The sequence below is a fragment of the Branchiostoma lanceolatum genome, chromosome 2 (assembly GCF_035083965.1).
Source record: "Branchiostoma lanceolatum isolate klBraLanc5 chromosome 2, klBraLanc5.hap2, whole genome shotgun sequence".
NCBI classification, from domain to species: Eukaryota; Metazoa; Chordata; class Leptocardii; order Amphioxiformes; family Branchiostomatidae; genus Branchiostoma; species Branchiostoma lanceolatum.
The window spans coordinates 39970762-39989351 of NC_089723.1; the positions used below are offsets into that span (position 1 = coordinate 39970762).

Consider the following 18590-nt stretch of genomic DNA (forward strand, 5'->3'; position numbering starts at 1 on the left):
TTCTGAGTTGTTATTGTTTTGAATTATTTGAGTTGTTGATTTATTACTGGTATGTTTGATCATTCCTGTCTTATGTTATATGATTCTGTAATTTATCACTCATTCAGTTTATTTTAAGTTATTCCTTTTGTATCCTGATTTGTCGTGATTTGTCATGTAACGTAAGGGCTCCCTTGGAATTCAGTTACCTTGTTAACTGAAGAGACCACCCTAAAGATCAATAAATAGATAAATAAAGAAATAAAGAAATAAATAAATGAAGGTGCGTGCACATTCTGACGCTGCAATCTTCATTCCCTTGTATGGAACCATTGTGCCCCCCCCCCCATCCTGTCACTTCAAGTTGGCGGGCAATCATGACTCACAAAAACACAACCCAGGGCCCCGTTCGTTGTGAATTCCTCCCCCGTACATCGACACGAGGTCCGCCTGAATAAGCAGCCCCGGTGCGCTGCCTTTCAGCGCGGTGAAATCACAGAGCAGCTCCACAAACCGGTAATAAGAATGAGTGGGATGGCCCCAGGCCGCGGTGTGTCGGTCGCGTTTGTGCGTAAGCGGAACAACAAAACGGAGGTGTTGACGTGTGAAGACAGGAATGGCTCCGAGACATCGATGACGCGCCGCATCAAATTACCGGCAAGCCGTCTGTGATTGGATGAGAAATCTGGTGGGATGATTGGCAGTTCCAAAGGACGGTCTGTTTTCTGTGTAGGCGGAACGGTTAAAAGGGGCTGCAGCCCGGAGTCGCTATCAGACGGAGTTGCACATCTAGTAGACTGGTAAGTGCGCTCAATGTCGCTTTTTTTTACTTTCTGGTTTGTCAGAGCTGCGCTTGTATATCTATCCAACCATTTGGTTGTTTTCAGGCTTTGGATGGTGCTAATTCTTATATTGCAATTTATCCCGAGCATTACGCTGTTGCTTCTGCTCCAAAAGCAGCAAGCACAATTATTTCTGGACTTCTATGAACATGTTTCGAAATAGAAAAACCCTCGTATTTTGTCAGTTTGCTTTTGGCTCCGCTAAGCTAGAGCCCGCCCTCCTGTTCAGGGCCTAGTGTGATCTTGGCGTTGGTTCGCGATGTTGATCCTTTATCGCCGTAGCCTTGGTAGCCAGAGCCTGTCTCATCTATGTGACATTTAGAGACATTTCCATGTAGCGCCTCCCACACTGCGTCTCGCATTAAAGCTCTCAACATCGCGGGAGCCGCGCAGTAGCCTGTCTCAGGTACGGGTCCTGCTACTGACATAGTCCAAACACATTTCCACGTCGATGTATTGAATGTTGATATGATGCATCCAGGCTAGTTCGGTTTGTCTAACAAGCTTCTCACCTCCTCCCGTGCAGATTTTCTACCCTGAGCTGTAAGACTTGTGATGCGCAGAACGATGAAGCAGATTCGCCTGGTCGTGCTGGGCGCCGGCGGTGTGGGGAAGAGCTCGCTGGTCAGCCAGTTCATGCGGGGCGTCTTCAACACCTTGTACGAGCCCACGGTGGAGGACTGCTACCGGCACTTCCTGCATCTCCCAGGTAAGAAAAGCATCCTATTTTCGTTCCATTGTAGAACGTGGCACTAGTACTGTATGGCTGGTTTAGCAGGCAAAAGTCACTTTACCATTGGAGCTGCCCGCGGTGCTGAAAACCCGGCGATTGTTGCATTGCAGCAAAGGGCATTCTTGTAACATTATAGGGCACGTAACACACCTGTCCCTGGCAGGTGAGAGACCCCCTGAGGTCAAAGCAGCTGGTATCACTATAAAGGCTTAGAAATTTTGTGTACAGGATGCCGGGATGCAGGTTAGGTGGACGGTAGCACAAAATCCAGTAATTGTCACTTTACCATTGGAGCTGTCCTCGGTGGTGAAAACTCGTCTGTTATTGTGGAACTACGGCGTAGGGTTGAAGGATTTCTTGCAAGATGATAGCACACGTAATACACCGGTCCCGGGCAGGATTTGAACCCATGGGGTTACAGAGGCTGGTATCACTGTAGATTCTTGTTGCACGATGCAGGGATGGAAGTTAGATCCGGTCGGTTAACATGCTCCATGGTCAGGTAATGTAGGACTGGAAAAATGGGTGGACAGAGCTAATCGTGGTCAGCTGTAAGTCGGTTTGTCTCGGTGTAATTACACTGCTGGAACTGAAGCTGTAGCGGCCCTACTGGGAACTAACGTGTCCTGGTATCAACCGCCCCGCGGAGGAAGTACATGTTTAAGGAAAGTGGGGTGACATTACCTGCCAACGGCAAGCAGAATATTTCGGTTTCCTGTGAGCTAATGTTGACATAAAGCGTAATACACTGGTCCCGGGCAGCATTTGAACCCCTGACAGTCGTACTTACAGGTATATGGCAGAGACTGTTAGTCTCGTATAGGGCTGTTTAGCCGTGGCCGATGCCGTAGGGCTGACGTGAATGAGGATTTTACCATGGTCAATACTGACCGACGGAGGCCATATAGAATGTTAATATACAACCTCTTATACAGCAGGAACCGCTAAGAACTGACTTGTATTGGTATAAACTGGTTTTAAACTGATATACTGCCGGGCTAAACTGGTCCCTTGTCTGGAAAAGAGGCGAAAAAAAGTATATTTCCCAATGTGTAGGGAAGGGGCCAGTTTCTGGCCTGCGCACGTAGGCAGGTAGGCAATGTGTAGAATACAAGCAAAGCGAAATCCTTCAGAGCACTGCGGGGTTATGTAAACATACAACCCACTTACGACTGGAGCCGCTAACGCAGGTAAGACCGGCTTTTCAGATCTGACATTTGAATGTTTTCGTCAAGCAGATGTTTAAAGAGGGGGACTGGGAAACCTTGACTTTATCTGAGACGTGGGCGTGTTTTCTCCTCAGAAGACACCTGGGTGTACTATTCCATCCACAGCTCACAGCACGACAACGCCATTGAAATGTTAACAGTTATTACATCACATCGCAGAAAAAATATAAAAAATTATACGTCTATCTTTTTATCCTGCGGTAATTCTTATTTTTGTCTACCCATTGTTTTACTCAAATCTGCAGGACTAATTGATTGCTTTGTTTTTTTTCGACGGAGCGCTTTAAGCATAATCTCACTGTACACAATAAGTATTCAACAAGCTTTAGATTAAGCTCTTTTCTTCGTGGTTCAGGTTTAGTCTGTTGTCCCGCGGTGGGTTAGGTTTGAGTAATGCACACAGTACGGGTTTTGGAAAACATGTACTAAACCGCCACATCTCAACCTCACTGTTCGCACTGGACTAATAAGGTTTTATAACAGCGTCTGCCGATTGAAAGGTGACCACCAGTCTGACATAAGATGGGCAAATTTTCATGCGATTCCGGAAATTCTCAGATACATTTTACAATCGTTGCATTGTAACAGTGTCTGCCGATGGTGAGGTGACCGCCATTCCGACAGTAATTGTCCAATCCTTCCCCTACAAAACAGCCGCTCATTTTACATCTGAAAGACTCAGCTATCTGACATTCCAATTATCCTCAGACATATCATAACACTTAAACTCCGGGTAACGATGAGTTTAAATCGGAACTGCCATTACTGCAGTTCAAGACTCCCTGGAAAATAGTACCGCTGTGTTCAAGTGTCACAAAAACACTCATCTGAAAGCGACGTCCAATTAGCGACTGTTAAGCTCAGACAGGTCATAACACTTCAACTCCGGGAACCATTGTCTCTAACTACAATCCGCCCAGAGTGTTAAGTGTTCTGATATGTATGGGACTATAATGGAATTGACTGCTAGATCCAATTATCCTCAGACGGATCGTAACACTTCAACTCTGCTTAACGTTGGAGTCAATCGGAGCTGCCATTTCTACAGTTCCAGCCTCTCCAACAGCATAAGTGTGAAATGCAGCGTTCAAGTGTCAAGTCTTTGCCCTACAAAAACACTTATGTTTAATCTGAAAGCTCAGATGGATCATAACACTCCGGGAACCATTGTCTCAAACTACAATCCGTCCCGAGAGTTAAGTGTTATGATCTGTCTGAGACTAATGGACTTGACCTTCAGATCTAACCAGAGTGTCTTCAGTAGAAGCACCACGCGGTACGGCACACAAGCATCACTGCCCCGCAACGACTCCGATCCTCTTAAACCCTTAGTTAAAGTAACCGACTTCATTTCACACAGACACTCAGAAACCCTGTCCTTGTTCCCAGACTTTGAATATTTGTGTTGACGTTTGACAAAAGCTCCGGCTTTGAGGGTGTTACTGAACATTTCTAACCCGGTTCACTGGGAAAAATCCAGAGTAGGTCGATTGGCAACACAGAACTAAGCCAAAATGCCCTCAATTTTTTTTAACAATTATACAGCAGAAAAAAATATTCGTTCGTTTATTCATTCATTATGAATGTATCCCATTATTTTATTATTTCTATTATTCATTCATATATCCATCGATCGATTCATTCACTCATCACTCATTTAAAAGAGACCTCCGTTGGGCAGTTTCGTGTCGTTGAGAGTGTTAGAATCTGTTCAGCTCTTTGAAAGGGCGTTTTACTTGAATTCTTGTTTCAATTCCAGGTGATTATTTTTGTATCTCATTAACTATGACGAATGCGAGTTGAGGGTGATAGCTTGATATCTGAGTTGCAGCTACGTAAAAAGTATCAACAATAGAGATGATTATATAAAACCAGTCCCGGCGGACGCGATGATAAGGTGATTGTGTTATATTTTGACGTGGTCTCGAGAGGCCATGTGACGTAGGGAAGGATCGGCTTACCCCCAAATATGGCACGTCTGGCTGGTGTCTGGCTTCTCCCGTTCGTACGTGTGACGTCACAGTACGTACTCTGCAGGCGGCGGCTTCAGTAAGGCGGAAGTCGGGAAATCAAAGATGTCGCAGAATATCAACTCGCTCGAACGCTTTGGCCCAGATATGCCGGAAGTGCGTCATTCAGCCTCATCAGCAAATACTAATTGGGTAAAAAAAAATATCCAGACGACGGAAATAAAAATGAACAACAAGGGTGTAAAAAAGTGATAAGAATAAATAGGCTGATGAAGGTTAGACTTCCAGGGGATAAAATGCAAAAAAAAAACGGTCATAATTTCCAGGCCGCACCCTCTACCTTTTTTTTCGTCAGTGTAAGAATATATCAAGTTTACGTTTTAGATTGCAGGATGTTACTGTTGCTGTTGTTGGTGCTGTTATTGTTATCGTAATTGACCAGTTTTCTTTCCTGTCTTTCCAGATGGCAACATGCACAGCATAGAGATCCTGGACACGGGAGGCACGCACCAGTTTCCCGCCATGCAGGAGCTGAACATCAAGACTGCCCACGGCTTCATCATTGTCTACTCCATCGACGATGCCGAGTCCTTCAAGGAGGCGCACAAACTGCGCAAGCTCGTCGTCAATGTCAAAGGTCAGTAGACGCGTCCATTCTGTTTACTGGTCATTTTTGTGGCAATTTCTCAGTGATATATCTTGAAGGAAACACTGCATAAATGTTTGGCAGTCTCATTGATAGATGATTAATAGTTACTTAACAGACCTGTTCTCCCGTCCAGAATGTCTCATTAATAGATAATTAATGGATTGTTAATTAACAGCCCTGTTCCCCGTCCCCCACAGGTACAGAGAACATCCCGCTGGTGATGGTGGGGAACAAGTCGGACCTGGCAGTGGACAGGGAGGTGCAGAAAGACGAGGCCGTCACGGCGGCGAGGGAAGAATGGCGCTGTCCCTTCCTGGAGACCAGCGCAAAGTACAACCGCAACGTCTACGACATTTTCCTGGCCTTGTTGAACAGCGCGGAAACGTGCGAGAACAGAGACTCGAACAAACAGAAGACGTCGGAGAAGAGAAGATCGAGCGCGATAAAGACAATCTGCTCCTTCAAGAAGGCGACCAAGAACCAGAGGGAGTCGTGCTGCATCTTGTAGCTGGACACTTCGCCTTTAAAGACTCTTACTGCCACACAAGGCGTTTGTACATTTCTACGGACATTTTGTACCGAGTTTGCTGCGTCTGTTGATAGTGCCGTAATGCTAGCGTCACATTTCCAAACCGGGGCCCGACCGGGCAGTTAACGGGAACGATAAGTATGATAAAAAGAAATTACATTAAAGTATGATCTGTTGTTAGTATGTCAATCTGACGAGGACCGCTTGATAAAGAAAGAAAACATCCACACAAAAATGCTAGTAATGAGCATAAGTTGTGTATATTTATTGTTATACACTTATATCTTAAGGTTCCACAAACAGCCCGGCCTGGCCCCGGTTTGTAAATGTGACAACAACATCTCGACAGCCCTCACACTCTGGCTCAGCGGGCCAAATGTATCATGAGGCAAGATGAAAACGTGTTGAGTCATGTTCAGTCGTCAGACGGGCGCATGCGTGAATTCGACGTAATGACGCCACAGAGAAACGTGAAAATGATATGTTTATTTTGTACTAACGTGTTCGTCAGAATGTCAATGTGTTGAAGACAACAATGGCAGCATAAGCTTCTTTGCGTTATTTTGAAATTTTGTGAAAATGACTAGAGAGACTGCGACGAAATCGTGTCGTTTATAAGATATTGCTTATTGAGATTTTGTATATTTATTTATTGACAATGAAGACGAGTCATTACACTGGGTCAGTCTAGGAAGCTCTCGCTGGTTACGACTGACCCGCAAGATTTAGTTCGTTGGTTATCAGTAGACACGGCATATTGTGTATATGCCTGGAATGATTAAACTGTCATCGCACTACAAGTCTGTTGCTTTGTGTTGTTCTGCTCAGAGTATCATGTATTCAACATTTCAAATAAGACACCTGTTTGTGATATACTCGCCTTCCACATATTTATTGGCAAAAAACACATACATTAGTCGGCGATTATCATATCATTGAGTAATTATTCAATGCCCTAATCTGTGTAATTTATGTCTAATGATTTTACCTAACGCCCCTACACAACATATGTCACACATATGAATTTTCTGTCCTTCTCCACTCAAGTATTACAACATTTTCTCATCAAATATGCAAATAAGGCCCTAATTATCATAATCTATATTCATTCATTCATTGTCTCCTGACCCATATTATATATGACAAAAGCGTTAGAATAAGTTCCTTTGGAAGAAAGCAATCATAGTATTTCCTCATTGATTATGCTTACGACTTCCAATGATAGATTGGACCTCTACTATTTTTAATAAGTGTGATGGGTTCTTTACCTAGTTCCTCAAACGTGGGCCTCCGGCTTTACATCATATTTGAGAGGATGTCCCTAACCAAATCTAGGTACTCATTTTCACCTGGATCGAGGGAGAAAAGTCCTGTTAAGTGCATTTCCCAATGGCACACCACTGTCGTTTACCAGCGCTTTGAACCCAGAACCTACAGATTCTACAACCCTGACAACAACACCACTTGACCTCCAAGGCGAGATACCTGGGAAACAGGGAAACGTTCTTGAGTATCGGACTTGCCCACTCCCCGTAGCGCTAGTTTAGACCGGCGGGCTTACTGCCCTGGGCCGCCACAGGAACCGGCTAACGGTCCGATCCCCAACCTTGTTCCCTTCATGCCCTTGGCAGATTGGTGGTCACTGACGAAAAGTAGTGGATGCTACTTGAAACGTCTGACCGTTTCCAAAATCATATCCAGTTGCTTGAGTAACTTTTATTTGGCGTGGATTCCGTGGTGTAGAGGCCATAGAAGTCCCTCCCCCAGTGGAGATGAACGGGTGCTTAAGGCGCTACTCGCCAGAGAATCCTCCGTGTGGAGACTTGTTTCAAACTTAGAGTAACTTTGCTAAATTTGTGAACAGAGACACCCCGGTTGATGCCATATTCAAACTTTTCCTGGACTGACAAGAGGCTAAAACTTTGAAAAGTGACACATCAATTAAAAATGTACAAGACTATCGTTAAAAGGGAAATCTAAGAAAAATGCACCAGCTGGTGTTCAACGATGTCCCCCAAACCTAACTATAACCTAATTATTAAGTTAGTGAGCATCTACGGAGGTACGCCAGGAAAAATCACCATTAGGCGATTTATAACGACCGTTTCATACGGAAATAAGCAGCGACGAAGTTTCCTACCAGTCTTTAAAAGTTGTTTGCGCATTCCTTAAGTGGCGATTACTGCATGCAGCCGGGTAGGTTTACAGTGAGCGGCTGTGCGCCTTTTCCCGGGATCCGGGGCAGTTTCCGTGTGGGCGGTTATCGATCACTCAGTAAGCATCTAGGAACATTAACAGAAGTCGACAAGTATTCTGAAAAACATGCTTAACATACTAAAGGCAAACCTTTTCTCAAGTTGACTCTTTAAAAGTTGTTTGCTCCGTCTTTAAGTGGCCATTAGCTGAGGGAGCTCTCAGTGATACGTTTCCTTCGCTAAAGCGTTCCCTTTCCTTCGCGGTGGTGTGCCCTTTCCCGGGATCCGGTGTAGTTTTCCGTGTGGGCGGTTACTAGTTACTTCTTTTCTCAAGTTACCTGCTAGTCGTTGAACGTTGTTTCCTTAATTAAGGTAAACGGTGATTAGAGGTGGCAGCTGTCAGTGATACGTTTTGGAAGCGGTTGTGCGCCTTTTCCTTGGATCCGGAGCAGTTTTCCGTGTGGTTCGATTCAATGGTTTCAATGGTTGTTATCATTTTCTTATCATCAGGAAACAAGTCTTCTGAAAAACATGTTTAATGATGGCACATCTTTCGTCAATTTGTGGCAACTGCAGATTATTTCCTTCCAACAAATGACCACCATGTAGACAGTTCCTATTTTGTTTCCTTCCCCAAAAACGTTTTGGAATGAGTGTGAAAGAAATATGCATTAAGGTACCGCAGAACATAAGATTCTGGACTTGTGAACTCGGTAATTCGTGAAGTCATCGCAAGAGGGCGTTTTTAATTGCAAGTCATCAGGTAGCACAAGAAACAAAGTTGAATGTTTCAGAACTTTCTCTACCGTCATCACTGCAAGCAAAATCTGGCCTGCCGTTCTAGAACACTTTTTTCCTGCGTTTTCGTAAGAATTTCGTTCTGTACATTTCGAATAAAGACGTTACTCCTCAACCATTTCAAACATTGGACGAACACCTGACTGACAAGACGTACAAAGCCTTCTCCCGGTACATCAAGATTACACACTGACTTGACGAGTTCATCTAGAAAACCCTCCAAGAACACGCCGGAGCTAGCCAGCAAGAGCTAAAAACCAAGAAAGATCAACACGAACCAGCAGCGAGAGACCACGTCTTGCGAAATAATCAACCTAACGTAAGGACAGTAACAACAACAACAAGATGTTTCAGGCGATGGGCCTCGACAGGGTGATGAGACGACAGGAGACCAGTCCCAGTCCAAGCCCTACCGGACGCCGCCGGCGCCGCCCTCGGTCCCCGGCGCACAGGAGACCGCCGAGGTCCCGCAAGTTCCGCCCTGATGAGGCCGACACGGGAAGGAGCCACGTCAGCGTGCGCCTGACCCCGCGCGACTTGGACGGCATCGGGCTGGTTTTCCTCACCCTGGCCACAGTGGCGGTGTGTGGGGCGCTGGTGTTTCCTATTCTCCGGGCCGGTATGGACAGCTTTGTCTGTTTCACCAGCGCAGAGGCGATGTCGGTCCCAGAGTCCACGGTAAGTAGATGGTGCATACAAATATATATACAAATATATAATAAAGCAGTTTTAGGATACGAAGATGAAAGTTCATTAAACCATCATGAAAACAGCACAAAAGTTACGTGTTAAGATCGAGCTAGTTTTCCTGGCCATGGCGACAGTGGCGATGTGTGGGACGCTAGTGCTGTCGCTCTTCAGGACCGTGTTGAACAGCTTAGTCTGTTTCACCAGCGCAGAGGCGATGTCGGTCCTAGAGTTCACGGTTGGTAGTTGTTGTTGTCCTCATGTAACGTCTATCATATCCCTAGCCGTGGTCTCCATGTGACACGATCATGTTAGTAGATGATACATGTAACATGTACAATGGCGCAGTCTTGGGACGTACACTTGAAAGTTTACTCAGAATAATAACAAAGATAGCCTCCATGGGTCAATAGAAAACTTGTATAAGCCGAAAGACGCCGTCTTGGGACACAAGCTTTAAAGATTATAGATATACAGAGATACGTGTAGAAACAACGCACAAGTCGCGGATTGTTTTTTTCAGAACTAAATGAGCTTTCCTCCACCGCGAAATAGGCCGTGTTTCGTAACCCAGAAACAAACAAAGGGGCTTTTTTAGCGAACATTCTATTAAGAATTGTAGCCACTTGTCTTTCATTATAGCAAGGGCATTAGTTAAACTGTTTATAGTTATTCGATTACTGTCAATATTCACGGCCACCTACGGCAGGCATGGCGACGGACTTTGTTTATCTGGTGGTGGACACACGAGTACATACACGCGTTTGGGTTCGTCTTTATAAAGACAAACATTACCACTGATTCTATTTAAGCTCTATTATCAAAAAATCACAGTGAAAATGAGTTCACTAGTAAGTGTTGGGTAAGATCCATTCTGTCTATCGAACAATTAACTCAATATCATCATAACAATTATGATAATACAGATATCTAGTTATTGAATTGGGGCAAGACGCGTTTGGATTATTGCGTACAATGGGTTGGATTTGGAGCAGTTATGGTTGATATATCAACTTGATACATTCGTCATCGACCAATCAGATCAGAAGAAGAGGCATTTATGATATTACATATGTGATTACAATTTGGGGCAGTCTTTGTCGCTATCAATGCGTTTCATTTTATATCATCAGTCCTGTTGTATGTATGTGATTTCTGAGATCAGTTCATTCATGGGTTAGTTCTTTGACGCAGGTTACGTAATATTATCAGAATCGTTCGATAACATCATTACTTCTCTCTAGGGGAATGAAGTTAAGTTTGTTTCAGCCTGTATTCATTCATGAAAAACTCAAATCGACCTACTGACCGCTTTCCTATACTGTAGTTGTATGTAGTCTGTCCTGCTTTCTGTGTGTGTGTGTGTGTGTGTGAGTGAATGTGTGTGAGTGAGTGTGTGTGTGTGTGTGTGTGTGAGTGAATGTGTGTGCGCGTGTGAGTGTGTGTCTGTGTGTGATCTGTGTGTGTGTGCGTGTGTGTGTGTGTGTGTGTGTGTGTGTGTGTGTGTGTGTGTGTGCGCATGTCTGTTTGTGTGTGGTTTCTGTATCGTCTACCAGAAGGCGCTCAGGGCTGGCTGATTTTCATCGAGGTCATGAGGGAAGAGGGTCAGACAAAATACACCCTAATACTTTTAATTAAGTTTTATAAACATACATGCTTAAACACACATGGCATTGCAAAAACACATAACAAATGAAAGCTAACTTTGTTTCCGTGCATTAGAGTCGTTTCGCTGTAATGTAGAATTGTTTTTTTCTTTTGGGTTTTAGGCGACACAACTGCCAGCAGTCGACGCCTTGCCCAAGGTCACCGGGTCAGACAGAGTTTCCGAGGTCACCGAGCCAGACGAAGTGCCCGAGGTCGCCGGGTCAGACGGAGTGCCCGACGTCACTGGGCCAGACGGAGTGTCCAAGGTCACTGGGCCAGACGGAGTGTCCGAGGTTACTGGGCCAGACGGAGTGTCCAAGGTTACTGGGCCAGACGGAGTGCTTGAGGTCACCGGGTCAGACGGAGTGTCCGAGGTCACTGGGCCAGACGGAGTGTCCGAGGTCACTGCACCAGACGGAGTGCCCGAGGTCACTGCACCAGATGGAGTGTCCGAGATCACTGGGCCAGACGGAGTGCTTGAGGTCACTGGGCCAGACGGAGTGTCCGAGGTTACTGGGCCAGACGGAGTGTCCAAGGTCACTGGGCCAGACGGAGTGTCCAAGGTCACTGGGCCAGACGGAGTGCTTGAGGTCACCGGGTCAGACGGAGTGTCCGAGGTCACTGGGCCAGACGGAGTGTCCGAGGTCACTGCACCAGACGGAGTGTCCGAGGTTACTGGGCCAGACGGAGTGTCCAAGGTTACTGGGCCAGACGGAGTGTCTGAGGCCACCGAGACAGACGGAGTGTCCGAGGTCACCGGAACAGACGGAGTGTCCGAGGTCCCTACACCAGACGGAGTGCCCGAGGTCACTGCACCAGATGGAGTGTCCGAGATCACCGGGCCAGACGGAGTGTCCAAGTTTACTGTGCCAGACGGAGTGTCCGAGGTCACTGAGCCAGACGGAGTGTCCAAGGTCACCGGGCCAGACGGAGTGTCTGATGTCACTGCGCCAGACGGAGTTCCCGAGGTCACTGGGTTAAACAGATTGCCCGAGGTCACTGGGCCAGACGGAGTGCTTGAGGTCACCGGGTCAGACGGAGTGTCCGAGGTCACTGGGCCAGACGGAGTGTCCGAGGTCACTGCACCAGACGGGGTGTCCGAGGTCACTTTGCCAGACGGGGTGCCCGAGGTCACTGGGCCAGACGGAGTGTCCGAGGTCACTGGGCCAGACGGAGTGCCCGAGGTCACTGCACCAGACGGAGTGTCCGAGGTCACTGCACCAGACGGAGTGTCCGAGGTCACTGCACCAGACGGAGTGTCCGAAGTAACCGGGTCAGACGGAGTGTCCGAAGTAACCGAGACACACGGAGTGCCCGAGGTCACCGGGTCGGACGGAGTGTCCGAAGTCACCGAGACACACGGAGTGTCCGAGGTCACCGGGTCAGATGGAGTGTCCGAAGTCACCGAGACACACGTGCCTGAGGTTACGGGGTCGGACGAGGTGTCCGAGGTTACCGAGCCAGACGTTGCCATCCCTTTGGTTTCCAGGCCAGACGGGGCCGTGTCTGCAGTTACCAGGCCAGGGGTGCCTGCGGCTGTAGGACCGGACGCCATGCCCATGGTTCCCGGGCTAGACGGGGTATCAAGGCGGCTGGTTCGCTACGTGGGCTGGGAGCCTCACCCTGACCCGTCGCACATTGACGCCTTACTGTCCCGGGACAGATACCTGATGCACATCCAACATGGCGAGAACTGTGTCACAGCAAAGCAGAAGGCGTCGAGATGAGATGGTAGTGGTTACAAACGTTCGGGTCCTACAGTCAGAACTGCCCAAGAACCGATAAAATCTGTGGATACAGTTTATGTGGACAGCTTCCAGGACCGCACCCTGCCATCACTGATAGCACCAGCTGCTATACAGTATTGAATGATTATGTAAGTTAAGTCCTCATTTGCATAATGTGCATGTCATTATGTTAATCATTAGCTAAGGTACCTACATGCCAAAAACAATAAAAATCAATCAACCCCTGCTTGAGTTATCTTCTTCCCAAAGTTTTCAACAGAAAGGCCCACTACATTTTGTGAATAAAAGCCTGCACCTACAGCATTTGCTTTCTGGTCCAACAACTACCAACCACTCAAAAATCATGAATAACACGAGATGCCGAAACAAGACACAGACACACTCACGCACACACAGAGACACACACACACACTCGCACACACATACATACAAACTCGTACACACACACACACACACGCACACACATACACACAAACTCGTACACACATACACACTCGCACACACATGCACACACACACATGCACACACACACATAGTCACACACAGACGCACATACGCATACGTACACACACCCACTCGCACACACACACATACACATACACAGACGCACACGGACAAACGGCACCAGAAACATAACCATGTAGAAGCGATCACACTGTAGTTGGAAGGGCTCGAAACGCGCACGCTTATATCAACCATACTCCCGTCAGTGTGGCTTGAACAGCAATGCCAAATAGTTTCGTCGACGCAAACGGTACCCATGTAACATGAGTTTGCTTAAGCCGGCGTCACAATTCATGCGAGCATCGGCCGATTTTGTAGATCGCCGGAAGCTCGCCGAATTTCAAATTCGCCCGAGTGTCGACCGTATTTTTCGCTGAAAACCTGCCCCGTCACAAATTGAACGGAGCTCGGGCGACGTCCGTCGAACACTTATAATCATCAATCCCACATAAGACGGTACCATCTCTTGGACACGGACGAAGTCAGAATCAACTGACCTGGTAACAAGCTCAAATTTGAACCAACTTTACTTTCTGAGTTGTGGCAAATCTGTCGGGCATGAGTGAAGTAGGTGGGCACACTGAAGATAATAACCTAAACAGGAATTTTGTCATAAACCTATCCGAATACTAGCGCAGGAGCCACAAAGTCAACAGATCGGTCGTTTAACCCCGATCCAAACATTTTCAGCAAAAGGAAATCGACCGAAGCTCGGGCGAACGCCGTCCGAGCTTCGGCCGACCGTTGATTAGCTTATCGACGCCCTGCCGACGCCTGGGCGTGCCTCGGCAGACAAACATAGATCTAAAATATGACTCAGTAGACTTTCAACTAGTCATTTTGTGGAGGAAAAACTCAGGAAGTCAAGTCAAGCCTCAAAAGTCAAGCCCAAGTTCATTAATATATAAATTGAAACATCCAAACCAATACCAAAAAAGAAACAAGAAGTATTGCCTTCGGTGTCCCTTATTTTATTTATAATAAAACTGTTTCAATGAAAAGTTGACTTTGCAATTGAATTGTCTTTCATTAAAAAAGTTCGGCAGCATTCTGATATTAGTATTAGTTAATATTAAAGTATTATTTATCATCTATGTTATAAACCAAGCTGTCGTTACCTTTTATCTATAAACAAGAAGGAGTTCGGCCGGAGCCCGTCTAAGCTCCCATCGACACCAGTACAACGCTCGCCCGAAGCACGCCATACTTTTCATGAGTCGGCCGGAACACTGACGACGGTCGTCCGATTATTGTGCAAAGCCCGTGCGAGGCTCGCACGAGGCCGAAGAGTTCGGGCGACCTCTGACCGACCAAAAATCGGGTCTAAAATCTTCGGATGCCCGCCCGAATATTGACCGAGCGCTGGGCGTTGCTCGGGCGAGCTACGGGCAAACTGTTGACGAGCTGTGCGAGTTCAAAAATCGTCGCCGAGGCCTCGCTGAATTTAAGCGCAGCTTTCAGTGTCCCGCGAACGTCGGCCGAGCTCCGAAAATTCGCCCGAAGCCCGTAGAATCGACAGGACGTCGGTCGTGCTTCGCCCGAAAATCGCCATTTGGAGCTCGCCGACAGGTCGGCCGAGCTAAATTCTTCATTTGTGACGGGGGCTTTACAGAACTAGCCTGACGATATATACGTGAGCCTACACTTGGCTCGATCCAAAGGAGGCGCCTAGCGACTAGTTGAAATACTGCAATACCCTACGACTTCCATGGGATTGTGTCCTGCTTACCTAAACGTAACGGCAGGTACAATTATAGATGACGTTACCGATACAGAGATTTAGGCACAAGTTCGGGGTACTGTTAGACGAAGTAACACATGGCCACCAATGATGACAGAAACAGTTAACAGAACGTTTTATTCTTTGAGAATAAACAGTTAACAATTAACAGAATAGTAACTATTGACAGTGAACAAAATGTTATATCATTTGATAAGAAGAGAAGCAAACATCATGAAAACTTGCATTTGCTTATAATTTACGATGATTATGCACTGTTTACTTCTCAGAAGGACGTTTTTGGCTGGTGGTATGTAGAAAAACAGCAGGGTACACAACATATTACACATACGACCGTCTTGCCCCACACATAACAGAATGGAATAGTCCACGCTAGGTCACCTGAAGGTAGTCAACCAATCAGCGGAACCGGCGAACAGGTAGGAGCGTACCCCCACCGCTGAACGTCGCCGACCAAGTAGAAGGTTGTTTTGATACTAGTACCTGTAACGACACGCAAGACACACAACGTTCTTTGGCAGACGTACAAGCCAAGCAAGATGTCCAATTTGGCCAAGCAGTGGCTTGAAGCGGTAACAGTTCAACTTATTGATTGTATTTTGTGTTATCCTGTGTTGTGTCGTTTACCTGTAGATTGTATTTATTGAATGATCGATGTGGCATAGCAGGTACCATGTTGGAAATGAGGCATTTCATGGATACAAAAAATGTGTACAAGATTCGTGTTATTAAACACTTGTTACCGTGTACGTGGCCTAGCGTCTGTGGACTTTGTACGTCTGATGTTGATGCAACGTTAATGTTTACCAGGTGACTATATCGCACCTGATAAGCTTCGATAAAATTTGTTAACATGGTCATTAGTTGTGTTGTTTTAACGGTGTAAAATCCCGTTGTTTTCTCTCCTTTGTCAAAATTGCAGGTGAAAGTCTCCACATGGATTATTTGCATAATATTAGGGAAACTTGCTGCGTTTGCTATAATTATTACATATAGAGGATGAATTCCAAATATAACAGCAGTTACATGAAATATCATCAAACTAGATACGCGTAGCAGGACGATTTATGATTTTCCCGTTGCATGTTAATGACTGCCGCTTGTTTAGGGACTTTGGAATGCAGCTGGTGCAGGAGATGTAGAGGAGGTGACGCGGCTGCTCTAACGGGGAGTGAATGTCAACTGTGTCGGCTCGGTGAGTAGGGATGAGCTACTTCTTTGTATCACAGACTTGTTTCATCAAAGGTCAAAGTGGGTTGGAAGTAGGTATCGTCCCCGCGCCAGTTATGTGCCCTGCTATAGGTGGCTTTTTCTTCTTTGCTCTCAAAGTGATTTGGGTCATATATGTTTCGGGACACAGGCCGCCCTTTTCAGTTTTAACCGACGCACTCAAAATATCGGATAACAGGTGGTACTAACGTTTTTGTGGACAAGCATATGAAAATGTTGGTCAGTGTACAAGGTAATCTGGTCTTAGCTACAGTTGAGTGATCTAATGCTTTTCTTTCTTCACGATAAGGAGGACAAGACATTACAAAATGAATAGCTTCATTACAAGTGGGCCTCTGAGTGGCATTTTTAGGTGTACAGTGGAATATGTCAGGACTTAATTTGCACACAAAAATTGAGCAAAATCTATGATTGCAGTGTTTTCTATGATACGACTTTGAAACATGTGGCATGTGTACTTCGTGATAGGTGAAACATCTATATGGATACCAATTATGCAGATAAGAACCAAAAAGCACCATAATTCATTTGAGATAGAAAGTAGGACAGTACTGGTAAGTACGCCAAAGGTGTACACGATTATGCAAGTATTTAACATAATCGATGATGACATTTAAATACTTGTATGATGTTCTGCCAAAGGAGAGGCCTTTATTTCACACAATTTAAGTCGTTCTGATACAACAACGATAGACTAAGATAGTAGAGAAGACAATCATTTAAGATAGAGCATGCTGATTACAGCCTTATTTGTATCATCAATGAGACAATACAACATGATAAATCTACAAATGTTCAAACTATTGCATGGAGGTGTCCGAACTCCTGTTTGTTTGTGTTTGTTCAGTTTACGATGTCCCATTCTAGCTAGGCGGTGCCAGCTTTTTTTCTGGGGGCGGCAATACGATCTCTCAAGCAGTGAGCTTGAACCGCTTGGCATCTCCAAATGCTAGTGGATGTTGGTTAATGTTTGGTTTGTGGTGTCCCAGTATTAGTACTTCAGAGAAGAAGGAGACGCGCATCACTGTGTGCTTGAACCGCTTCAGATCTCCCATGGCCAGTATGTATTTGGTATACCGGTAGTGTCCTCGATGGACAGCAGGTAGTACGAGGTATGGCGAGGGACTGTAGCCCCGGTGTGTCCTGGCTACCTTTACTTTTGGGATCCATTGTCCAGTTTGGCAATGTGGACAGGGGAGCTGGTCGTTGTGTGTGCCGCCGGCGGCCCCTGCTGTCGATGGTTTAATTTTGTCATGGCCGGTTGGTGTTTGGCCGTGAAGCTGCACCGTGTGGAACGCTCTGTAGACCTTCTCCCTACGTCGATTGAGAATTTGACGCTAGAGGTGTTGCATGAGCTCGCAAGCCATGGTCGTGGAGGGCATTCTCTGCCTTTCCGTAGTACGTTACACGATGGGATTTTGATATCCCATACAAATTTGTACGTCGGCTAGATGTCGGCTTGAGATGGCGTGAAGCTCTCGCCCGGCTGCCGTTGTTTCGGAGGGCATATTTTTCATTTTCAGAAAACTTTACGCTGTGAGATTTGGGTCTTCCATACAGGGTTGCACGTCGGCTGGATGTTGACCTGCGATGGTGTGAAGTTGCAGCCCGGCTGCCGTGGTAGATGTTGCGACTCTCTCCCTCCCCCATGGCTGCAGGAAGAGTCAGATCCACAGCAATGCCATAGTATGGTAACGGGGCGTCACCGACATCGCTGTATGGGATTTCGCAGTACGCCGGTTCAATGGAGGACAGGAGAACAGGCAGCGACCTACATGAGACCGCATCCACCCGGTCTTCCCTCGGCGTGCGCGTTAACGCGGGGAGAGAGGCAGACCTGGTCACAGCAGACATGCCTTCATCCGGGATCTCCCAGTACTGGTGAAGGGCAGGGGGAGGGCGTCCAGTAGCAGGAACAGCGTCATCCGGGATCTCCAAGTACGTGTGGAGGGCAGGGGGAGGGCGCCCAGTAGCAGGAACAGCGTCATCCGGGATCTGCCAGTACGTGTGGAGGGCAGGGGGAGGGCGTCCATAAGCGTCATCTGGGATCTCGCTGTAGCTGGTTTCGATCCAATTAAGAACTGTGGGCAGCGATCTGCAAGGGACTAG

General features: G+C 46.6%; 2 protein-coding genes across 2 annotated transcripts; both read left to right on the forward strand.

The window, feature by feature from the left end:
• Positions 1-1352: 1352 nt before the first annotated feature.
• Positions 1353-6120, forward strand: LOC136426797 (ras-related protein Rap-1A-like). The gene is made up of 3 exons (XM_066415520.1): positions 1353-1530; positions 5217-5390; positions 5600-6120. Exons 1-3 carry the CDS (start codon positions 1377-1379, stop codon positions 5908-5910), a joined length of 639 nt encoding a protein of 212 aa, XP_066271617.1. The 5' UTR covers positions 1353-1376; the 3' UTR covers positions 5911-6120.
• Positions 6121-9269: 3149 nt separating this feature from the next.
• Positions 9270-12985, forward strand: LOC136427083 (collagen alpha-2(I) chain-like). Its single transcript, XM_066415800.1, has 2 exons — positions 9270-9602; positions 11381-12985. The coding sequence occupies exons 1-2, from the start codon at positions 9270-9272 to the stop codon at positions 12983-12985; spliced, it is 1938 nt and encodes a 645-aa protein (XP_066271897.1).
• Positions 12986-18590: the final 5605 nt, after the last annotated feature.